Raw genomic sequence first — 22,889 nt, 5'->3', positions numbered from 1 at the left:
TAACAAATGTTTATTGAATGCTATTGCTGCTTATGAATTAAATAAGGATCAAAACATGTATTTCCATTAAGTAAATTTTGTGATATTTTCCAAAGTCCTAATGTATTTAAGTACCTATTGATTCAAGAGTAGGTGCAAGTGGCAAGCATCCCAGCACCATGTGAGTCAAGCTTAAATCACACATGATTCTACTTCTGCACAAATGGATCTTTGGCCCTAATTTAACTAGAAATGCATATAGATCTAATTAGATCTAATTTTAACTCCTTTTTTTGGTGTTAAATATGTTAAACCCTGACTTGTCAAAATACAGATCTTTTGGAGACTTTTTAGAAAATGTTTGGATTATAGTTGGTACATGTAGTACCAGTGACTCTATTTTGCAAACTTTAGAAATCTCAGTCAAAGCTAAAACTTTCTTGGTATGCAGAATTAAGTATTGCCCAGGTGGTTTAAAACTTCTATTACATTTCCTAGACCTAGTGAAGGAATCAGTCATTTTCCAGTTGGTTAATGTCAATTGAGACGTTCATATGAATGATCATATGAGGCACCATTAAGGGTTCACCTCATATTTAGTGGAAATATACCCTGGAGACTGGGGTGGGGAATAGACAGGGAGGGGCTTTAGACCTGGACAGGTCTGGCCTGCGGCTTGGTGCTGCTGTGTACTAGCCATGCAGCCGTGGCAAGTCACTTGACTTCTGCACTCCAATCCAGTCATTTATAAAATTGATAGAATAAGGTGAGCCTTGCAGGACTTTCCTGAGAATTAAAAATAATATAACACTTAGGTCTGTGCCTGGCAATATAGTAGGCATTGAATAAATTATGATTATCATCTTTATTATTAATAGTAGTTATAGCGTCCTGGTTATTTAAAATGCTTGAGGGCCAAAAACAGAGGCAAATCCTCTCTATCTACCAGCTCTCACCTGTAAGCTTCTCTGCCAGCATATTGAGTTGATCTGAATTAAGGCCACGACCAACGTACGATGAAAACTGCCAGCTCATCACCTCCAGTAGTTGACTCAATGTGGCAGGTGGAGGATTATTAAAGAAAACCAAGTTCTGAAATAGAGTCAAGATGATGATTTGTTAATTATCTTACAGTGCGTAGCTAGTGACGTGTGAGCAGGGCAAGAGAGGTCTCCCCCTCTCCCCACACACATACTAGGAATGTTGGGTGACCATTAGGTGATAGTCAGGCAGTTGTTAACTGTTTCTCTAAAGTCATAATTGGTCACAGCTGGTGCTAGGGAATGAGCATCTCCTAATAGAAAACACCTAAAACTGTTCAGCAGCTTCCCAGTAAGATCTCAGGAGTGGGGAGAAGTAACACAAGACCTCTGAAGAATGCCAACCCCAAATCAAGAGGTCAAGCTGCACACTTGGCTTCTCAAGTTGCCCGCTTGGCCCTCTTCCAAGTTGTACTTTCCTTTCCTTCCTTTTCTTACTGTTCTAAAGCTTTTTAATAAACTTTCACTCCTGCTCTGAAGCTTGACTTGGTCACTCCTTCTGTCCTATACTCCTCAGTTGAATTCTTTCTTCTGAGGAGGCAAGAATTGAGGTTGCTGCAGATCCATACAGATTCACCACCAATAACAATTATGCTTATGACACTGTAATTCAATATATAGGATTCCTAATTTAAAGTCTTTTGGCCAACCTAAGTAAACATAAAATATCATCTCATCTCTGTTGTTCTTAAGACTGATGTTGTCTTTTCCTAAAAGTCTCCCTGTTCTTTGAGTATAATATAATCAGGGCTCTATCTTTCTTCAGAAGCATCACTTAACATCTCTTTAACTTTTCCGTATCAGTCTACTCATGCAAGTACTTAACACTGTCCAAAAAGTAATTTGACAGATACTCTTTTCTAAAACAATATTCATCCTAAACAAAACTTGTATCATATTATTTAATTGGTTTATCATAGGGTTGGCACAAGTTTTACCTTGACCAGACCAATCATCCTAAAGTGCTAGAAATGGTAAAGTCCCAGGCTAGGGAAGGTGACCTTACACTATTATGATTAACCTCAAATACCTATTTTATGGACATCATAGTAGCCTTTTCTTATTTGCTGTACATAATTTAAAAAAAAAAAAAGAGAAATGATCCCGCTATGTTGCGCAAGCTGGACTTGAACTCCTGGGCTCAAGAAATTCTCTTGCCTCAGCCTCTCAAGTAGCTGAAACTACAGGTGTGCACCATTGTGCCCAGCTAAATAAGAGAATATTCTATATGATTGACTACAGACGAGATTGTGCCAGAAACTGGGTCAACAATAGTGAAACATAAGACTCTGTCCCAGATTACTGGAAAACAGATGTGTGAAACTCAAGAAAGGTGTTTCAGGAAGAGGAAAGGAAGAATTCAGAAATCCAGTGCGGTGCCTGGAGAAGGCTGTTGTGAACATGAGATAAACTGGGCTTAGATTAATCAAGAAAAAAAAGAACCAATTCAAGAGATTTCAGAAGGTGGGAATAAAAGAGGACACAGCATCCAACAAGGAATGGGCAATAGGAAGAGGAGGAATGAAGAGAAAGAATTTCTAGGGAGATGGTTTTTTGTGAACCTGAGAATGGTGCCTGGAAAAGTGACCAGAAAGCACAGAATATAATCAAGGCCTAAGGGCTTAGGTTTCAAAGCAGGATAGAATTAAGAGGAGAAACCAGGATTACTTGTTTAGACTGGTTCTGTAACTAGGCTGTGAATCTGTGTTTTAGGAGCTGTATATTATCTATAGCTCTAGATTCTCATCCTAGAGCCATGTAAATTTGGGATGATGGGTGTGATGACTTTGGTGCCTTTCTTACAGAAGGAGGTTGCTGAAGAAAGCTAAGTGCAGCACTGCTCTGTGAGGCTGGAGGACAGAGAAGTATCCCATCACTCCTTCTACTCCCTGGAGTTGGAAGAAAGCTGAACATGTGTAGATCTAATGGGGATCAGCATTTAATCTCAGGGGCATTGGCTGTCCTTCGACTTAAAGATGAGGCGATTTCTCTGGTAAGTTCTGCTCTTTTTGGGGCACCCTGCACAGTCTTCCTCTCTGCAATTAATTTGTCTCAGATGCTAGGGCACTTGAGGAGGAGAAGGAGTAGGAGTAGGGTTGAGTCATTTTCCTCATTGTTTCCTTATTAGAACATTGAATCAAAGGGAAAGAACACTAAGAGCTGATTCATTATGATCTTGTTCTTACTACTGGGATCTAAAGTAGAAGAATTCTTCCCTTTGGAGGGAACATTTGCTCTGAATTAAGAAGAAATGTTGTTATTTACATCTGACCTATTTTCTCTAGACCTTAGTGGTTTCCAGGACAACACACTGAGGTTTTGAAGGAGGGGTGCAAGGGGAAGTGCTGACTCATCTTTTTTGCCACTCCCTTCCCTGGTTGTCTTAGAAGAAGAGCATCTATTCACTGCTTGCTTTGTGACTTGAGGCCAATTTTGGGTCAGTGTCACAATGACCAGACAGCATTAAAGCCCAGCTTGAGCCTAGGATGGATGAAATCTGTAATCCACTTGAAAATGTGCACTGTCAGAATACGATTAGGCAAGATTGATGAATATTCTACTTACTTACTTGGAAACCAATTCTCTACCCTTGTAGAAGAGACTATATGGACAAGGTGGGACCAGAGCAGCCGGGGAGGTAAGAAGTTTCCTTCAGCTTAGTTAACAGAGTCATAGGATGGCCCTGGAACTCTCTGGTACGCACATAGTTGGGAGCTGACCAGACCCTCAGAAATAACAAATCCCTGTTACTTTTGCTAGCAGAACTCTCTCAGGGTCCACATATATCAGAACATACTACTTTAAATATGACATGAGAGGAAACACACAACTAGAAATACTAGAAATAAAGCAACTGTCACCCCACACCCCACTGGCACACACATGTTTTGATGCAGATGTGTTTGTTGGCAATAAAACAAATCGAGTAGAATTAAAGAAGGTGAGGTAGAAATAGAGTCTACCTGGGAATCGTTGGTTGACACGTTGTACCAAATGATGGATGCCCAAGCATTAGGTAACTGACTGACATTGGAAATCATCACCACAGGCAATGAGCTGGTCTGGTTTGGGGGGAAAAAAGCATAGTTATTACAGGTAGTCCCACCTTACATTGATCTTATGCTTGACCCTCGCCTCTAAAGGGCCGATTCAAGCCAGCCCCACACCTCCAGTCCTGATGTCCATGGTGCCCTGGTCACTGAAATGACCTGTGAAGGCCATGGAACTTTCTGAGCATGCATGAGTAAGGGCACAGAGAGGAAAGAGCAGGAATCCTTTCAGAGTGCTCAGTCAGGCAGCTTCCCAGTATCTCCCCTGACATCGCGGACACATTTATACTTTTTAAATGTCACCCACTGTCTCAAGTGCAATATATTAGAGAGTCTATTGAATTAGCAACAATATTCTTTATAAGTTAAATAAAAGAATCTATTTTAAGTTTATCTCTGGAATGAATCGGTACCTTCAAATTATGACCTAACACCTAATTAACATAAACACTGGAAGTGGGAGGTTTCTATTGTAAAAATAGGAGAGATAAGCTATGGGAGATAGGGCCGTCTGTGCTATTGTTACAGAACTAACTCAATTTAGTACTCTTGGTTCTGTGGTTTTCTACTTTATGAAATAAACAGGCTTTTACAGATTAGCCTGGGAAACTAATCAACTTACAGTACTCTTTTCCCAATAACAGAAATCAGATTCCTGTAGATGGTAAAATACCCATTTGAGGAACTTTAACAACTCATAAAAACAGAGGTTTAGGGAAAGGAGTTGAGGAAGGAATCTATGAAAGCTTTTACAAACATATTACCATCATTAAGATAAAAGAGCAAAGGCAGAATTCTAAAACAATATACTCCACAATAGGATCATATTCAGGGTGTGTGAGATTGTGTTTGTTCATTCATGCACTCATTCATTCATGGTGTCCTGCCTTCAAGGAGCGCATAGTTAATTCATGCTCAATTTAATCCCAAAATTTTCTTTATTCTTTCTTTGAGTTTAGTGGTGATTGTTTTACGAGGATCAAAGCAACGTACTATAATGTTACTATTATTTGTCTTTGCTCATTATGTTAGAGAAATCTTCCTTCTGTGAGATTTTTAGTACAAGTTAAATTTTTGAAAATATATTACTACAAAAAAGAAAAAGAAAATATATCACTACATGACATAAATTCAAGGCTACTTATTTATCTTTAGGCTTTCCACTGAGTGTTCATGACTCAGGAAATCCCAGAAAACAAACAAACAAGAACCCGAGCAACAAATTATTTAATGTATATAAAGTTCATAATACCCTTGAGTTTTTTATTTTGTTTTATTTTTTATTTATTTATTTTTTTGAGACTGGGTCTCACTCTGTCACCCAGGCTAGAGTGCAGTGGCATGATCACCACTCACTGCAGCCTCCACCTCCTGGGCTCAATCGATCTTCCTACCTCTGCCTCCTGAGTAGCTGGGACCACAGGCACGTGCCACCACACCCAGCAAATTTTTGTAGTTTTAGTAGAGATGGGGGGTTTTGCCCTGTTGCCCAGGCTGGTCTCGAATTCCGGGGCTCAAGCAATCCACCCACCTTGGCCTACCAAAGTGCTGGGATTACAGGTGTGAGCCACTGCACCCAGCTACCCACAAGCTTTTATCATATATATTTAACCAAAATATTATGTTAACTAGCGAATATTTGACATATTGACTTTCTAAATTAAAACAAAAGTAATGAATAGGGAATGTACTAAAACCTAGAAAAGACCGAGCTTACATCTATTAATGCTGACCAATTCTTGCAAATGTCATTAGTAAATAGTGTATGTTCTTGAAACACCTACCTCCAAATCTATGGTCAGGCCATAGAGGCAGATCTGTGTTTCAAAGGTTATGGAATGAAGTTCTTCAGTCACCATGTGACAGCCCTAAGGGAGAGAGAAATAAATTGTTACCTCACAAATGCATACTCACTATCTAATAGAAGACTTGTTTCTATATAAATATATTTATTAATAAATTAATAAAGTAAATGCCCCCAAACAATCTCTATTATTGAACATTCCCCCTTAATGTTTTAAAAGTTATATACAGTTTGGAAAATCTTCATTTCCCCAAACAGAAAGATTTTAAGTCTTCAAAACAAGATAATTTCTGGCTTTAAAAATTCTAACATAGTTTTTTTTCAGTTGAAATTTAGACAAGTTGTTCCTTATTTTAATATTTGAAAATTGGTCCTTTTGATTTACCAAATGTTAATAAAAGCAATCCATATATGCATAGGTATACAGATACAAGTCTTAGTGTCACAATGAATCTGTTCAAAAAGAACGCAAGACCTCCTTCTGGTTTAACATGGTAGATGGAGTACATGTATTTTCCTCTGTTCCCTCCAGACACTCCAATAAGGTAATAGCTGGATTTTTATTCACTTTCCAATAAAGTGAAACTGTAATCTAGGTCCCTGAGTGAAAGGTAGGGGAGTGTAGAGTGAGGGTAGAAGACAGAACCCAGGGGTTGAAAGCACTGAGTGCCCTGAGGCTGCAGAAAAGAAGACTGCAGACCAGGATATGCTGTAAGAACCCCAGCTCAGGCAGTGAGGTCTCCACCCCTCTAGACCTGGGCACAGGAGGGAGGTTTGCTCTTTGAAGCGGACGAGTCAGAGGAATTACAGAGGCTCTCCACATTCTGGGAACAAGGTCAAGCTGCAGTCAGGGGTTAGGTGCTGTGTGTGCTAAAGAGAGGAAGGTCCTGTGAAAGTTTACGGTTAAGCCCATGCTTGCCCCTTCTCCGACATCTACAGCCAGGCTTGAAAGCTCCTGGAAAGGTATCTGGGAAGTTTGCCAGACCAAGGGAGGTAACATACAGATACTGCCTTCTACACCCACCACTGTCCCCCAACAACCCATTGAAACAGCCAGATTCTAATAATCACCCTAAGTCTACAGTTCTCAACACACACATAGAATTTTCAGGCTGTGTTTTAGTGACCTTCTCTTAATTATTAACAGCAAGCTAATGATCATCAGGCATTTGACAAAGCCTCTCACATGAAATAAGAATGCAAAAACAAAAATCTCAGAGGAAAAGCAAGAAGTAAAAAAAAAAAAAGAAGAGTAAAAAAAGCAGCGAAAAAAGTCTACTGTATTCAGCTCAGTTTATTCAATTAATACATGGCATGTTGAAGGGGCAGATCAACCATTTGTAATGGGAATATAGTGCTTAGATATGGATTTGAACAAACCAACTGCCAAATGGCCTTTTTTGAGACAGGAGGAATTTGAACAAAAAACATGATTTTATTAAGGAAGGATTTAAAAAAAAATTGTTATTTTGGTTTTTGCGATAAGGGTATTGTGGTTAGGTTTAAACATTTCTTATGTTCTAAAGATACCTGCTGAAGTATCTATATTATACTGTACTATCTAGAATTTGAGAAGTCCAGGAAAAATTTATGTATAGGTGAAAAATAGGTTAAATAAGATAGGCAAAATATTAATCATTGTTGAAGTTAGGTGATACTTAAATTCATTCATTGTATTCTCTATTTCTGTATATATTTGAAAATGCACATTAAAACACTTTTTTAAAACTATATAAAACAAATATTACATCAGTGTAACAAGAACAGAATATTATTGTAAGAAACATCCTGAAAATAATAAAGAACCACTTAAAATATAATAAGAGAAATAGACAAGTCAGTAAAAAGATTGGACATAAAGTAGAGGAAATTTCCCAGAATATAAAACAAACAAAAAAACCCCACAAAGACGTCAAAAATAGAATAGAAAAGATAGCAAATAAAGAATTAATACATGAACTGCGACTAAAAACTAACACAAGTTCCAGAAAGAGAACAGAGAAAATGGAGTAGAGGAAATATCAAAGACATAAACAAATTGTAACTCATATACCACTTATGAAATTGTTATAATCACTTTGGAGAACAATTCCTCAGTATCTAGAAAAGTAGAAGATGCACATTACCTATACATAATAACTCTTGTTGAATCATCTGATTCTGACTCATCTGCTACCAAATATATATAGGTCGAAGATTTTTTGCACTCATTAAAAAAAAGACATGTAGAAGAATGTTAATTGAAGAACGTTTATAGTAGAACTGCTTGTAATGCTAAAATGATTCATCAATAGGAGAATAGCTAGCTATGCTGTGTATATTTATAGAGCAAAAAACTATACAGCATTAGAATAAATGATCCACGGCAACATGAATCAATGTAGGAATGAGTCTCAGAAAATATTTTGTTGAGCAAGAAAAGCAAGTTGTGATAAAATATATACATAAGGATGCCATTTATGTAAAATCTAAATTTATAATACAGAATAATATAAAGTATATAGAAATATGTTCATTCATAGGAAAAGTATAAAGGCATTCTCGAAAACAATAAACATCAAAATTCAAGACAATGGTTACTGGGAGGTGGGTAGGTACAGAGAGGAAAAGGATTAAAAGTGGGGGGTGATGGGGGTACCAGGTGTCTTCAACTATATTTGCAAAGTTTGAATTTTTAAGCTATTTGATGGATGTTCATGCTATTATTCTTTATGTTTTTACATGTTTTCAATAGTCTATAAAAATGAATAATACAACAAAACTTCTCAAACTAAAGGACATGAGTGTTTAAATTGGAAGGCCCTGTGAATGGCTGGCACAATAAATAAATGAAGGGCCACACCAAAACTCATTGCTGTAAAATTGGAGGAAACCAGTTTAAAAGTTTCAGGAGTGCAGGAATAAAAAGGCATTTATAAATGATTAAGAATCAGAATAAAAGATAAGTAGAAGACAATGGAATAGTGCTTTAAGAATTAGGAGGAAAAATGATTTCTAACCCAGAATTCTATATCCAGCCAAACTATCAGTCAACTATGGATGGGAAACACTTTTTCAGATATGCAAGTCCTCTGGAAATTTGGCTCCCTAGTACTTTTTCTCTGGAAACTACTGAAAGAGTCTCTTTAATAAAAAGGAGACAGTAACCTAAGAAAGAGGAAGACATGAACCCAGCCAGGGGAAGGGGGTGGGACTCCCTAGGATAATGGTGAAAGGGAGTTTCAAAAACAAACAAACAAAACAATACACAAAAAGAACACAACCCCACAATTGCACAACAGGATCAGAGGGCAAGTAGCCAGGACTGGAGCCAGAAGACGGAGGGCTCCCAGAGAGATGTTGCCAAGAAAAAAAGAAGAAACGAACTCATAGACGGACATGTTTGACCAAATTGTAAGGAGTTTTCTAGTTCTGATGGAAAGTTTGGGGCTTAATTAGTGACAAGTACATAAATTAATCAAATAAAAAACTCAGGGAAACTATTAAATCCAGAGAAAACTAAAAGTAATACAAGAATGGAAATACAATCATAGTATGCTATATGGCTTAGCTGTTAACAATTTTTATATAATCATAGTAAGGTAAACATTGAATACATTGAGTAAATGAAAATATGTTATATAATGATATTGTGAAGATGGGGGAGAATTTCTATGTGTGGAGAGCTGCTATAAGAAAGATGTAGCTTAATCTTTTATAGAAAATCAGAAGTTAGATATATAAAATTAAAAAAATCAAGAGATATCAGTATTAGCATGATACTTACAGCTCAAAAAATAATCACCTCTGGGGAGGAGTTTGACATAGAAAGAAGTAGGAAATTGCAGTTAGTCCCTGATGAAATTTTATAGTAGGTGAAAAAGGACCAGCAGTATTGCCATCACCTAAAAGCTTGTAAGAAAAACAAGATCTCTGACCTCATTCCAGGCTTACTGAGTCAGATTCTGCATTTTAACAAGAATCCTGGGTGGAATTTGGGAGGAATTATTCTCAATGTGTGTATCCTCATTGCGTTTAATCTCAAAAAGGAGGTGGAAAATTTGGAGATATAAAGCTTCAACAATTTATAAAATGAGCCCTGGGAACATGTGAACAAGTGGGATTATCTATACCAGAAAATTCGGGGGGGGGGGTTGGAGGTGGCAGGGTCACCTGAAAAAAAAGAAGGTCAACACTAAATATGCATTAATAAGTCAGAATCCTGTTTGCATTTGAAACTGGAAATAATAAAAACAGTCTAATGTGATGATATGGATAACAATTCTGTGATTACGTGGGAAGACTTCCTTGATAGAGAATGCTACATTTAAGATTTGTTATTGAGAAGGAAGTAGATCTTTGTGATACCTTACATTGCCTGCACGTAGTTATATTGACTAGGGTGCAATCACTTCTCACTGGGTTAGTAGAAAGTTATGTTTAATAAACATTCTGCCTAAAAATCCCTAAACCACCCCTAAAAGTACTCCCAGCACGTCAACACATCAAAGAGCCAGTTCCTCTTCCTCAGCCCCTTTATGTTAAATACGTTGCTCTTTCTTTGGTTGAGCTTGAGACGGACTAGTTGTCTCCAGTGTGGGCACCCAGAAGGTGTATTTTTGAACAATAGAAAATCTCACTGCCCTCTAGGGAGGGGATGCTTACACTATGCAAAACACGAGACAACTGAAGAATCTACAACTTCCACTTCATGTTCACTAATGGGTGCCTTTCACATTATCTCTGAGTCCAATGGTGCAGAACATTTGAGAGGCCTCAGGCAAGTGCACAGATAGAGATCCAATACTATATGTAAAACATTTAACCATTATCAATCAAGTTAACAAACTGTTAACATATGGTCTAGCCTCCTGCCTTGACATAGCCTTCACATAACCTAATTGGCCAGGTTTTAGCTCCTCGAAGTCTTACTGGAACATGGTGGCATAGGTAAAGATAGCACAGGCATCTTGGGCTATTGCCTGTCCCCTTTGCTTCTACCTCTGTGAAGGGCCTCGCATGACCAGTGTGGCCTCTAGGTCTCTCCTGTGCCTAGACATGTTTGCACTGACGGTGTCAACTGTGCTTGGGAGAGTAGACCTGGAGAGGCCTACACAGGCCCTGGAAGCGGGCTTGAGGTCTTCCGGGCTGAGAATTCTGGGGTCCTGGATTCTGGGTGAGCACACTGCCTTAACCCCACAGAAGACTTTCTTTGTAGGGAGGACTGCAGCTGGGGGATGGTTGAAGGAAAACTTTTGGAGTTGAGGTGCTATGATATTGTGATATAATAAGAAATCTGTATTTGGTCCCTGCACCTGGTTGCTGAGAGAGAGCTCCTAAGACCTTTCTAGATGGAGATGCTAGCTGAGTCTTCTGTTCTAAAAATTTGGTCTTTGACCCTGGTTCCTGACACAGGTTCCTAAGACGTTTGTAATTTCCTTAGTGATAGGATTGTCTGACACAGAGCTCCTAAATTCCTGGAATTTTCTGGCATTTTCTGTCCTAATGAAGTGTATCTTGGTGGGCTTCTAAATAGCCTCAGGATGAGGGTTGGTTGCTAGGGGAACCAATCATGTGATTAGAGAGTTGGAACTTCTACCCCACTCCCTGACCTCTGGGAAGGGGAGAGGGATTGAAAGTTGAATTCATCCACAATGGCAAAGGTGATCAACTTTGTAATGAACTGTATGTAATGAAGCTTTCATAAAAACCTCAAAGAACAGATTTTGGGAAGCTTCTGGGTTGCTGAAGACATGGAGGTGCTAGGAGGGTGGCGCACCTGGACAGGACATGGGCGATCCACACCCCTTCTCCATGCCTTGCCCTGTGCATCTCTTCCATTTGGCTGTTCATGTGTATTCTTTGTAATATCCTTGATAGTAAACCAGGAAATATAAGTAAAATGTTCCCCTGAGTTTTGTGAACTGCTTTAGCAAATTCATTGGACCTGAAGAGGGAATAGTGGGAACCCTCAATTTATTGCTGATTGGTCAGAAGTGCAGATCACAACCTGGGACTTACGATGGGCATCTGAGTTGGGGGCAGTCTTGTGGGACTAAGTCCTTAGCCTGTGGGTTAAGGTAAAGAGTGTTAGAATTGGGTTAAATTGTAGACGCCCAGTTTGTGTCTGCTGGAGAACTGGTTGTTAGTGGAGAGAAATCCCCACACATATTTAGGTGACCAGAAGGGAGGTATGGAGAGTGAGAGTAGAAAAAATTTAGTGTTTCCTCTTATAGGTCCCATTGCTCTCACATTTCAGCCTCTGTAGTTTAATTTCTTTTTTTCTTTTTGAGAAAGAGTCTTGCTCTGTCACCCCGGCAGGAGTGTAGTGGCATGATCTTGGCTCACTGCAACCTCCGCCTCCTGGGTTCAGGCGATTCTCCTGCTTCAACCTCCTGAGTAGCTGGGACTACGGGAGCGTGCCATTACGCCCAGCTAATTTTTGTATTTTTAGTAGGGACAAGGTTTTATCATATTGGCCAGGCTGGTCTTGAACTCCTGAGCTCAAGTGATCTGTCTGTCTTGGCCTCCAAAAGTTCTGGGATTACAGGCATGAGCCAACACGCCTGGCCTATAGTTTAATTTCTATTAATAACTACACATATGATAATTCAGTACTGATAGCTTCCTCAGCTCTTTGAGTTATGGAACCTGTGTGTTCACCACCAAATATCAGGGTCTTGAAAGTGTGAGAAACCAGGATTCCGCAGACAGAGCAATAACACTCAGGGTTGTCCATTAGCTTTGGAAAAAAACTTTATGCTTTATATAGTACTTTACTGAACTGAAATGTGGGTGGTGAGAGGGTGATTATTTTCTCAGTGATTCAGAATAATGTCTAATGTTTACTTTAAATCTCTGATGCAATTGTGAGGCACGCTTAGAACAAAATCCAGCAAGGAAGCTGACATACTATACACAAGACTGGAGGAAAGACGCTCTGACCAAATAAAGCATTATTAATTTTCACAGCCTGCATGAGCATCATAGTCTCCATTATTTCATCAGTGTAGTCTAAGCTAGAACACTATTCAGTCTCACATTTGCAGGTTCCATTCCTCACAGAATGGAAAAACATCATAGATAAGATGCACCACTAGGGCCGGGCGCAGTGGCTCACGCCTGTAATCCCAGCACTTTGGGAGGTTGAGGTGGGTGGATCATCTGAGATCAGGAGTTCAAGACCAGCCTGGCCAACATGGTGAAACCCCGTCTCTACTAAAAAAAAATGCAATTAGCTGGGCATGGTGGTGGGCGCTTGTAGTCCCAGCTACTCAGGAGGCTGAGGCAGAAGAATTGCTTGAACCCTGGAGGCGGAGGTTGCAGTGAGCTGAGGTCACACCGCTGCACACTCCAGCCTGGGCAACAAGAGTGAGAAACTCCACCTCAAAAAAAAAAAAAAAAAAAAAAAAAGACGCACCATTAAAGTTTGTATCAAAGCCATCCTAATCATCCAAGATGATTACAGATACAAAATATCCATATTAATGATATTTACATTATATGGTACATCACATTATATGGCACTGAATATAATAGCTGGATTGACTGTATTGTACTTCTAAAGAAAAATATCCATTGGAAAATCCGCTAAGAAACTAGAAAACTGGACAACCAACTTAACCAGGGCTCCACTTGGAAAAAAAAAACAATCCGATGAAAGGTAGGTCTAGATGTCACCATATTCTTCTCTGTTTCCTCTGCTCAGTGTCTAATAATACACCTTGGAAACCTAGAATATATTAACAAATGGTAATAGCTTTTTTTTTTTTTTTTTTGAGAGATGGAGTCTTGCTCTGTCACCCAGGCTGGAGTGCAGTGGTGCGATTTCAGCTCACTGCAAGCTCTGCCTCCCAGGTTCACGCCATTCTCCTGCCTCAGCCACCCCGGTAGCTGGGACTACAGGCGCCCGCCACCATGCCTGGCTAATTTTTTGTATTTTTTAGTGGAGACAGGGTTTCACCGTGTTAGCCAGGATGATCTCACTCTCCTGACCTCGTGATCCACCAGCCTCGGCCTCCCAAAGTGCTGGGATTACAGGCATGAGCCACCACGCCTGGCCAACAAATGGTAATAGCTTTTAACTTGACAGAAACCTCTGCTAAGAAAAATATGACTGGGATAAAGGGTGATTTTCATCCAAATTTCTTGCTCATCTCTTAACAATCCATAATTTATTGTAATGTCCCCCATGGAAAACTATGTGGAATAGAAACAATTAAAATAACCCTTTCATTTAGTGAATATTTATTGAGCATCTATTATGTGCTAGACAGTGGGTTAGATCCTGGGAAACAATAAGAAGAGAGGGAAACAGTGGTCCAATCACATGAGAGATGCCTTTAATCACAGAATCACAGAATCAGAAGACAGGAATGTAAAATGACAACACTGCCTAGCTCATAAAGCCCTCTGCTGCCTTCTACAAAGTCTAAGGTTTTAGTAATATTTGTGTACAATTTCTCCCTCAAAAAGTGTTGCAACTCTTTAAATTAGTTCAGCGAGAAATCAACTTGCTGTGCAAACGCTTGGGCTAGCTGGGGTGTGAGTAGCGTGTCTGTGTTTGAGAACATTGAACCTTGAAAGAACATCTGTTTGGCTATTTTGTTAAATGAAACTCAAGTCACCCAGGCTTTACTAATAGCTTCATTGTGCTTCATGACTTTCCACCACATAAACAAAATTACCTAACACCTCAGTCTGTGGCTGAAACTGTCATTTATCAGTTAAAGCCCACTGACAAAGAGCAAACTGGAGAGACTGCAATTCCAGCTTCTCTATTCAAACAGTTTTCACATTTCAATAATCACTCTCTAGCTGGTTCCCTGCTAGATAAGGACCTTCAGGGAAAGGTTGCTTCCTGGGAATGTTTATTTTACAGGGACAGACTGATGGCCTCAAAGTCTGGCCACTTTCTAGGTGATGAAATTGTTTATTCACATAGACTCTTCCCAGGAGACAATAGAGGGGAGAGAAAGGCAGTGCTTGCTAAAGTTGATTTTATGATAGCGTGTCTACAGATTCCTCAAGGAATGTTGTGAAATTCCAAAGCAAATTCTTAAAATTAAATTCATTTAAAAAAATCTAAAGCTCCTACCCTATGTTGCACTTCTGAGGATTAAAGAATCTTAGTCAGAGGAACTTCAGAGATTGTCTAGTCCAATGAGTCCAAATGGTTTTTGTTTTTTTTTTTTTTGACCTTGGTACATATTCTTGAAAGTAAACTTTCCACCAGAGTTTCCATCTGTAAATACGTAAAATAAAGCTGCCTTGATAGAAACAGTCATGAGGGAGCCAGAGCTCCACATTTCCCCAACCCCCAAGGCAAATGGGGTTCCTGAGGTACCTCTTTGGCATCTCTGGGTTTTCTGGGAAGAGAATGGGTCTTGTGCAACTTCCTCCTTTCACCCAATCCTAAAGCCAATAGCCCCTGTAGGTCCTGACAGCTAAGCTCTTCTTGGGTAATCTCAAACAGTCACAGGGTGCTGCAATTCTAGGGAGGTCTGGAATGGCAACTTAGAGAAACTATCATTTATGACATCTTTGTCCATTGTCAATCATTTAATAACTATCTGATACGAACTCTTACAACCACAAAAGTAGAATGGAGGGACCCAAAAGTGTGTGTGTGTGTGTGTGTGATGGAGGTGAAGAGCATTGGAGTGGTAGCAGGAATCCCAGACATGAAATCCCATAAAGGGGCATACACAAATGGTGACCTGAGGTTTCAGGGACCTGGAGCTGGAAGAGGGAAGTGCCCAGGGTCCCCTGAAAGGGACCACATCTCCAGCAGAGCACTTGGCAGGTAAGCAGAGAAGGAGAAAGATCAGCAGTTGTCTGAAGTTAGGTACCATGTTTTAGAGCCCAGTTTTCCCATCTGTATAGATACCTGTTCCCTCCAGAGGAGGCTGATCTGTAAATGCCATCACCAACATCTACACAGCCCACCACCACCGACTCACACACAGCTCCTTCAGTTCTCATAACAACCCTTAGAAGTGTAGGTTAACATTAGCACCATTTTGTAGATAAGGAAATTGGGAGTTAGAGAGGTTAAGTGGCTTGTGCAAGCTCAGATTGCCCGAAGAGGCAGAAACCAACACTGCTAACTCCACTATTCCACTGAGGCACGACACAAGTGCAAAAGGAGACACAGTAGACAAGAGAGGTCAACAACATTTTCTGAGGAAGCATTATTTTAAATTATGGTGTGAGACAGCCATGATTTCTGAGCAGGTGGGCGAGGTGCAGACACTCTGTGAGACAGATGGGGTGAGGTGATGGGGCAGGAGGAGTGCCAACCAGCTCGCCTCTCCCAGGGAAGGTTCTGCGACCCAGAGGCAGCATAGCAGAGGGGCCAGGAGCAGGGACAGGGGATCAGACTGCCACGGTTTTATCTTGGCCCTGCCATCAACTGCCCCCGAAATCTTGAGTAAGCTGTGTGACCACTCTGTGCCTCAGTTTCCATAACTGAAATAAGTATGCGGCTAATAGTACCTACTTCACAGTCTTGTTGCAAGAGTTACAGAAATCAGTATTAGTGAAGCTGTTAGTGTCCAGTATATAGTAAATGCCACACGAGGATTGTTGAAGACATTCTTAGCAGGCTACAGGTGCTCACAGATAAGCAATAGGAACTTTTTGAAACTTGAAAATGAGGTTGCGATATCTTAGCTTCCTGTTTTCCTGCAATTTGTGACCACAATCCCTGGCCTCATGACTTTATGAACTTCACTTTATTGCCCGTTCTTTCCTCACTCTTTCCTAACCTTTGTGTGATCATCCCTACTGAATGGCCAAGCCCCTGATTCCCGGCTTATCTTCCTTCATGTATTTCGTGACTAGTCAACTGTTACTGCTGCACACAAGATACGGTTCAATCTGTGGTTTGTTTTTAAATGTACTTAGGAGTCATACTAAAATTCTGCCAACAGATGGAGCTCAAAGAATAACTTAAAATAAAATTAACCCGATTCGGCAAACCTGGGAAAAAAGGGAAGGAATAAAATCATTCTGACATGACTGTATGATTTTGCTATTCATCAGAAAATAAGAGGAAATACATTGAAGGCAATATAAGTAGACAGTGTTAATAAGACAGTGGTTGTTTTTTCTACAGTGGAAGATGATTTACCTAGATTTCTGTCTCTAGGGAAATTCAAGTGAAGATTTTCATTTTACATTCATAAAGATGACAATATACTACAAGAGTTGAGCTATTTGGATTTATTTGATTTGCTTTACTTAAGAAAAGTTCAGGATAATGATGCTTAGTCTGTTCAGATTCATAAATAATACTCAGGATGTCAAACTGAATGAAATGTTGCAACTCTGGCCAGAATTCCAAGGAGATGTGTGAAATAAGCTTTTATTTAAAATGTGCCAATGTTTAACTAGGAAGTTTAGAAAACCTTTACGGGTTTCTATAAGCTGGGAAGAATATCTTTCACTCATTTGTTTTACTAGAATCTCCTTAAATCCAAAAACTCTGCTCCTGTGATTTCTTTGACTGCAGAGACCTGCTTAGGGAGCTCTGCCCTGAGCAGCAATTCTACCCTGGAAGACTGAGCTCGTCTTCGGTGAGGCTATGATGTTTGGCAAATGATCTTTAGGACACAATTAAGGGAATGAAGAATTCTTGGAGGGCAAAATGGTAGGGCATTAAATCTTTTGTGACGGATCTTTATGGTTTTGTGAGGTGTGATAAATTGGATGTCATTGGATGCTGGATTTATAAAGTGCTTTGCCTCCAAACAATTCAAAGATCTTTTTCATAGGAGCTGTGACTATAAAGCCAAGAGTTTGGATCCATATGAACCACCCAGAAATAAACCTCACTGCTTCAAAATTGCATCACGTAGGTGGTTTTACACCTGCAGCACCTCTGAGCAGGGGCTGTTGAGCATGACTATCCTGATCTCTTAGAGGAAAAAAATGCAATATTTCTTCATCAGTTCATTTGCCAAACATCACATTTTCGGGCCCTGGCACAGCATGTACTCAAATCCAGGTTTTCTAGTTCCAAATATATAGGTCATTGACTTATGCCTTAGTTTCGAGGTCAACTCAATAGATGTTCTCCAAGGTCATGTCCAGTTCATGATTTGACTGCTCTATCATCAACTAACTCAACGGAGTACTCAGACTGCATCAGTTTGTTCTTTCATGCAATTTGTCTAGTGAAATGCAAACATTAGAGAGCGAGGTAATTGATATCTCAAAATAATAGGGTTGTTTCTTGCCCCACATATCATAATTTTTCAGCCTGACTTCATATATGTGAGAAAATGAGTGAACAAAAATGAAGAATGACAAAGATACTTCTTGATAATGGACTGACTAAAGAAACTATGGCACACCTATAAAATGTAATGTAATGCAAGCAATGTAAATCATGTTCTCCAAGAGTATTTAAAATTATGGAAAACTGTTCTCCAGGCCGGGCACGGTGGCTCACGCCTATAATCCCAGCACTTTGGGAGACAAGGTGGGTGGATCACTTGAGCCAAGGGGTTCAAGACCAGCCTGGCAAACATGGTGGGACTCTGTCTCTACAAAAAATACAAAAACTAGCCAGATATGGTGGCACACACCTATAGTCCCAGCTACTTGCAAGGCTGAGGTGGGAGGTTCACTTGACCCTGGCAGGCGAAAGCTGCAGTGAACCAAGATCTCACCACTGCACTCCAGCCTGGGCAACAGAGTGAGACCCTTCTCCAAAAAAAAAAAAAAGAAAAAAAAGATACATTGCTATGTGAAAAAAAGCAGGCTATGAAGCAATGAGTATTATATATTTTTAAAGTAATATATATATATAAATAAAAGACTGGAATGATGTATACCAAGATGTTAACAGTTATTTTCTTTGGATGGTGTTATTATATGTTATTTTTATTTTCTCTTTTTAAAAAACTTCCTCATATTGTCTGCAATTATCAAGCTTTACATCTATAATCAGAAAAACATGAATTTGATTTTATATGAAGTCAAGCAGTTTTAAAGCTTTGTAAAAATAAGATATTATAAGATCTGTTTCCAGAAAAATTCTATAGGAGAAAACATTTCCTACCTCATTGCCTTTACCTCCAGCACTGGACTTCATTTCCTTTGGTTGCTTTGTAAAAGAAAACAACAATATTTAGATGAAAAGCATTATCAGCTACATATTAAGTTGGTCGTACCTATTGCAGTCATTTTCTTGGCCACAGTTTTGACTTCTAGAACAGCAACATATTTTCAAACTCATTGAAACCTGACACAACTGCCCAGATTTGACAGAGAGGAGCTTCCTGTCTCACCCCATGGGATGTTACTTTAGAAACTTGAGTTGGCATATCACTAAGACTTTAGCTTTCAGCCAACATTTTTGAAAAAGGAAATCATGCTGGGAACTTTCAGAATCTATACAGCACTCCTTTGCGCCTGGAAAGCATCATTTTACCCAAGCTGTAGGTGATGATTCCCAATCCCTGAGAAACCAAGTCTAACGGAGAAGACTAGAAAAATAAACTATAGGGCAGTGTGTACCATATAGCATAGTAAGCTATTAAATGACATTACAGGGGAAGAAGACTTACTGACACAAAATAAATGTCCATTGATGTAGATTACTGAATGAAAAACAGGCAGAAAACAAATTATACAGTGTGTATTATTTGATCCCACTTTTAAAATACGTATATAAATATTTTAGAAAAAAGAATGAAATTATAAAAATGAAGATGTTTATAGTGTTGCAAAGTGGTGGAATTATAGGTGACAATTTTAAAAATTTTTCTTTTTTTTCTTTTTTTTTGAGATGGAGTCTGGTTCTGTCACTCAGGCTGGAGTGCAGTGGCACAATCTCAGCTCACCACAAGCTCCACCTCCCAGGTTCACGCCATTCTCCTGCCTCAGCCTCCCAAGTAGCTGGGACTACAGGCGCCCGCCACCGTGCCAGGCTAATTTTTTTAAAATATATTTTTAGTAGAGATGGGGTTTCACCGTGTTAGCCAGGATGGTCTTGATCTCCTGACCCTGTGATCTGCTCTCCTCGGCCTCCCAAAGTGTTGGGATTACAGGCGTGAGCCACCACGCCCGGCCAATTTTTATTTTCTATATTTATTTTTGTATTAAAAAGCAATTAAAGTTATTATTTTATATGCAGAAGATAACCAATGTGAAGACGCCTTGCAAGAGCAAAAGAGCACTGTAAAAACTGAGGTTTTGTTATTTTACATATTGTACCTGCTGAAATAAAGACCTAACTGATTTTTAGTGTGTTCCTTGTCCTTCCTTTTCCATGTTAGTTTTTTGGGAGACAGACATTTCTAAGTTAAGCGCTCTTCCTACTTTACTTATTACTAAACATGGCCCCTTGTTGAAGGTTCCTGGAGGGTAGGAATTGAGCCTAACAAAAAAGAGTGCTAGTTACAAGGGTGTTTATAATACACTATTCTTTATTACATTTTATTTATTTGGCAGTTTATTTGACATGAAGGATTAAAAAAAAAAACAAAACATATTCCTCAATACTAAAAACCAAACATTTTCTCTTAGAAAGTAGACATTTTATCTTTTTATCTTTTAGAAACATTTTATCTTTTAGAAAGTAGACTTTTATCATTTTAACATTTTATCTTTTAGAAAGTAGACTTTTTGAGGCAGATTCAGTGGTGCCCAAACATTCAGTGAGGCAATTGCTAAATGTTAATAAGCAGAAGGAGTAACATGGTTTCTGGCGAGAAAAATAGTAGGGTCTTTGGGAATCTAAGAACTACGCAGAATTAGAAAGAAGGCAGAAAGAGAACTCTAGGTCAAGAGGAAGTGGTAAAAGCAAGAAGCAACAGGATGAGGCTGGGTCAGAGCTTTCTAGACATGACAAGGTGAACTGTGTACAGTTGCTATCCCCAGGAACACCCTATTTCCCCAAGCTAGCCTCCTAAAATGAAAGCGCTTTTAGCCAGACATGGTTTTGGAGACGTAAAAATGAAGCCAGGAATGCCTATCCATTATTGCATGTGTGTATGTGTGTGTGTGTGTATGCCTTTGTACTTTTGTATTTATATATCATAGTTGTACATATTTTTGTGGTACATGTGATATTTTGATACATGTATACAGTGTGTAATGATCAAATTTGGGTAATTGGGATATCTATAACCTAATTTATCTTTTCTTTGTGGTAGGATCATTACAATTCTTCTCTTCCTGCTATTTAAAAATATACAATAAATTATTGTTCCCTTCTACACTATTTTTTTTTTTTTCTTTGGAGACTGAGTCTTGCTCTGTCACGCAGGCTGGAATGCAGAGGTGCTATCTCAGCTCACTGCAAACTCCGCCACCCAGGTTCAAGCGATTCTCCTCCCTCAGCCTCCTGAGTAGCTGGGATTACAGGCAGTTGCCACCATGCCGGCCTAATATTTGTATTTTTAGTAGAGACGAGGTTTCACCATGTTGGCCAGGCTGGTCTCGAATTCCTGACCTCAGGTGATCTGCCTGCCTCAGCCTCCCAAAGTGCTGGGATTACAGGCGTGGGCCACTGTGCCCGGCCCCTTCTACACTACTGAATATCAGAATTTATTCCTTTTATCTAACTGTATCTTTGTATCCATTAACTAACTTTCTCTTATCCCCCTGCCCTGCTTCCTTTCCTAGCCTCTGGTAACTACCATTCAACTGTCTGCCTCTAAGACATCTACTTTTTTAGTTCCCACATGAGTGAGAACATGCAATATTTATCTTTCTGTGCCTGGCTTATTTCATTTAACATAATGACCTCCAATTCCATCCATGTTGCTGTGTATGACACAATTTCATTTTTCAATGGCTGAATAATATATTCCATTGTGTAATACCTCTCCATTTTAAGACAGATTATCTCTGTCATTATCAGCAAAATATACTGACCAACTAGTATGTATACTTAGGTACTATGTCTTCATTGTTTAGAACTCAGACCTTCTGAGTTAAGGTTCAGTGCTCTTTCTACCATTTTAATTCTGCACTGATGGCATGTTTTATTTCTCAGTATGGTTCCTAATTTCTATTCTTTTCTTTTCTTTTCTTTTCTTTTTGAGACGGAGCCTTGCATTGTGGCCTGGGCTAGAGTGCACTGGCACGATCTCAGCTCACTGCAACCTCCGTCTGCCAGGTTCAAGCAATTCTCCTGCCTCAGCCTCCAGAATAGCTGGGATTACAGGCGCCTGCCACCATGCCTGGCTAATTTTTTGTATTTTTAGTAGACACGGGGTTTCACTATGTTGGCCAGGCTGGTCTTGAACTCCTGACCTTGTGATCCACCCACCTTGGCCTCCCAAAATGCTGGGATTACAGACATGAGCCACTGTGCCCAGCCGGTTCCTAATTTCAAATAAGAAATATTTAAGCACAAAATATACTGAATTATAAGGCGTATTAGTAAAGATGTCTGATTTTGGGGAAAAAAAAGCCTGTGTAACTTTACTGCCAAACTTACCAAATGTCGAAATTCTACCGAGAGACTCCCATTGGAAGATTCTTCAATAGACATGGCTTTGACATTAGTTCCACAAAGTACAAATCTTCGGTTGCTGGAGAGGAAATCTTAGCTATTTACATGGTCTCAGGTAAAATATATTTACAAGAGCAGCAAGAAAGTTTCCACAAAGTAAATGTCTTACCTTAGAGTTGAAACATTCCTGTAAAACCAAGAAGATTCTTTAAAATAAGCTATTTAATAGATCTAGGAATAACTTTCTATGATAGTTTATTTTATTTATTTATTTATTTTGAGACAGTCTCGCTCTGTCGCCCAGGCTAGAGTGCAGTGGTGCAATCTTGGCTCACTACAACCTCTGTCCCCTGGGTTCAAGCGATTCTCCTGCCTCAGCCTCCTGAGTAGCTGGGATTACAGGCATGAGCCACCGCACCCGGTCTCTATGATACTTTAAAGGATAGTATATAAAATTGATTTCAAGTTTTTATAGTAAAATTTTAAATTTAGGATACCATTGAATTTTGTTAAATGTTTGAACTTCAAAGTCAAATATTTGAAGTACATTCATTATATAACGT

General features: G+C 39.3%; 1 protein-coding gene across 5 annotated transcripts in view; it reads right to left on the bottom strand.

Annotated features, from left to right (window-relative positions):
- The window catches only part of STAT4 (signal transducer and activator of transcription 4), a 128,515-nt gene that overhangs the window by 5,682 nt on the left and 99,944 nt on the right, over positions 1-22,889 (bottom strand). For 4 of the 5 annotated variants that reach the window (XM_058440117.1, XM_058440112.1, XM_058440113.1 and 1 more), the window contains 6 exons: positions 22,496-22,513; positions 22,312-22,405; positions 18,922-18,966; positions 5,854-5,937; positions 3,983-4,081; positions 936-1,071 (listed from right to left, as the gene is read on the bottom strand). In XM_058440117.1, coding sequence (XP_058296100.1) covers positions 936-1,071; positions 3,983-4,081; positions 5,854-5,937; positions 18,922-18,966; positions 22,312-22,405; positions 22,496-22,513 — 476 coding nt within the window. The remainder of the gene's footprint in view (positions 1-935; positions 1,072-3,982; positions 4,082-5,853; positions 5,938-18,921; positions 18,967-22,311; positions 22,406-22,495; positions 22,514-22,889) is intronic. The other variant, XM_058440120.1, reaches the window with a different exon arrangement.

The sequence above is a fragment of the Hylobates moloch genome, unplaced genomic scaffold, assembly GCF_009828535.3.
Source record: "Hylobates moloch isolate HMO894 unplaced genomic scaffold, HMol_V3 SCAFFOLD_1, whole genome shotgun sequence".
Classification (NCBI taxonomy): Eukaryota; Metazoa; Chordata; class Mammalia; order Primates; family Hylobatidae; genus Hylobates; species Hylobates moloch.
The sequence above is the reverse complement of the archived record's forward strand: the minus strand, read 5'-3'. Positions and strand labels throughout refer to the sequence as shown.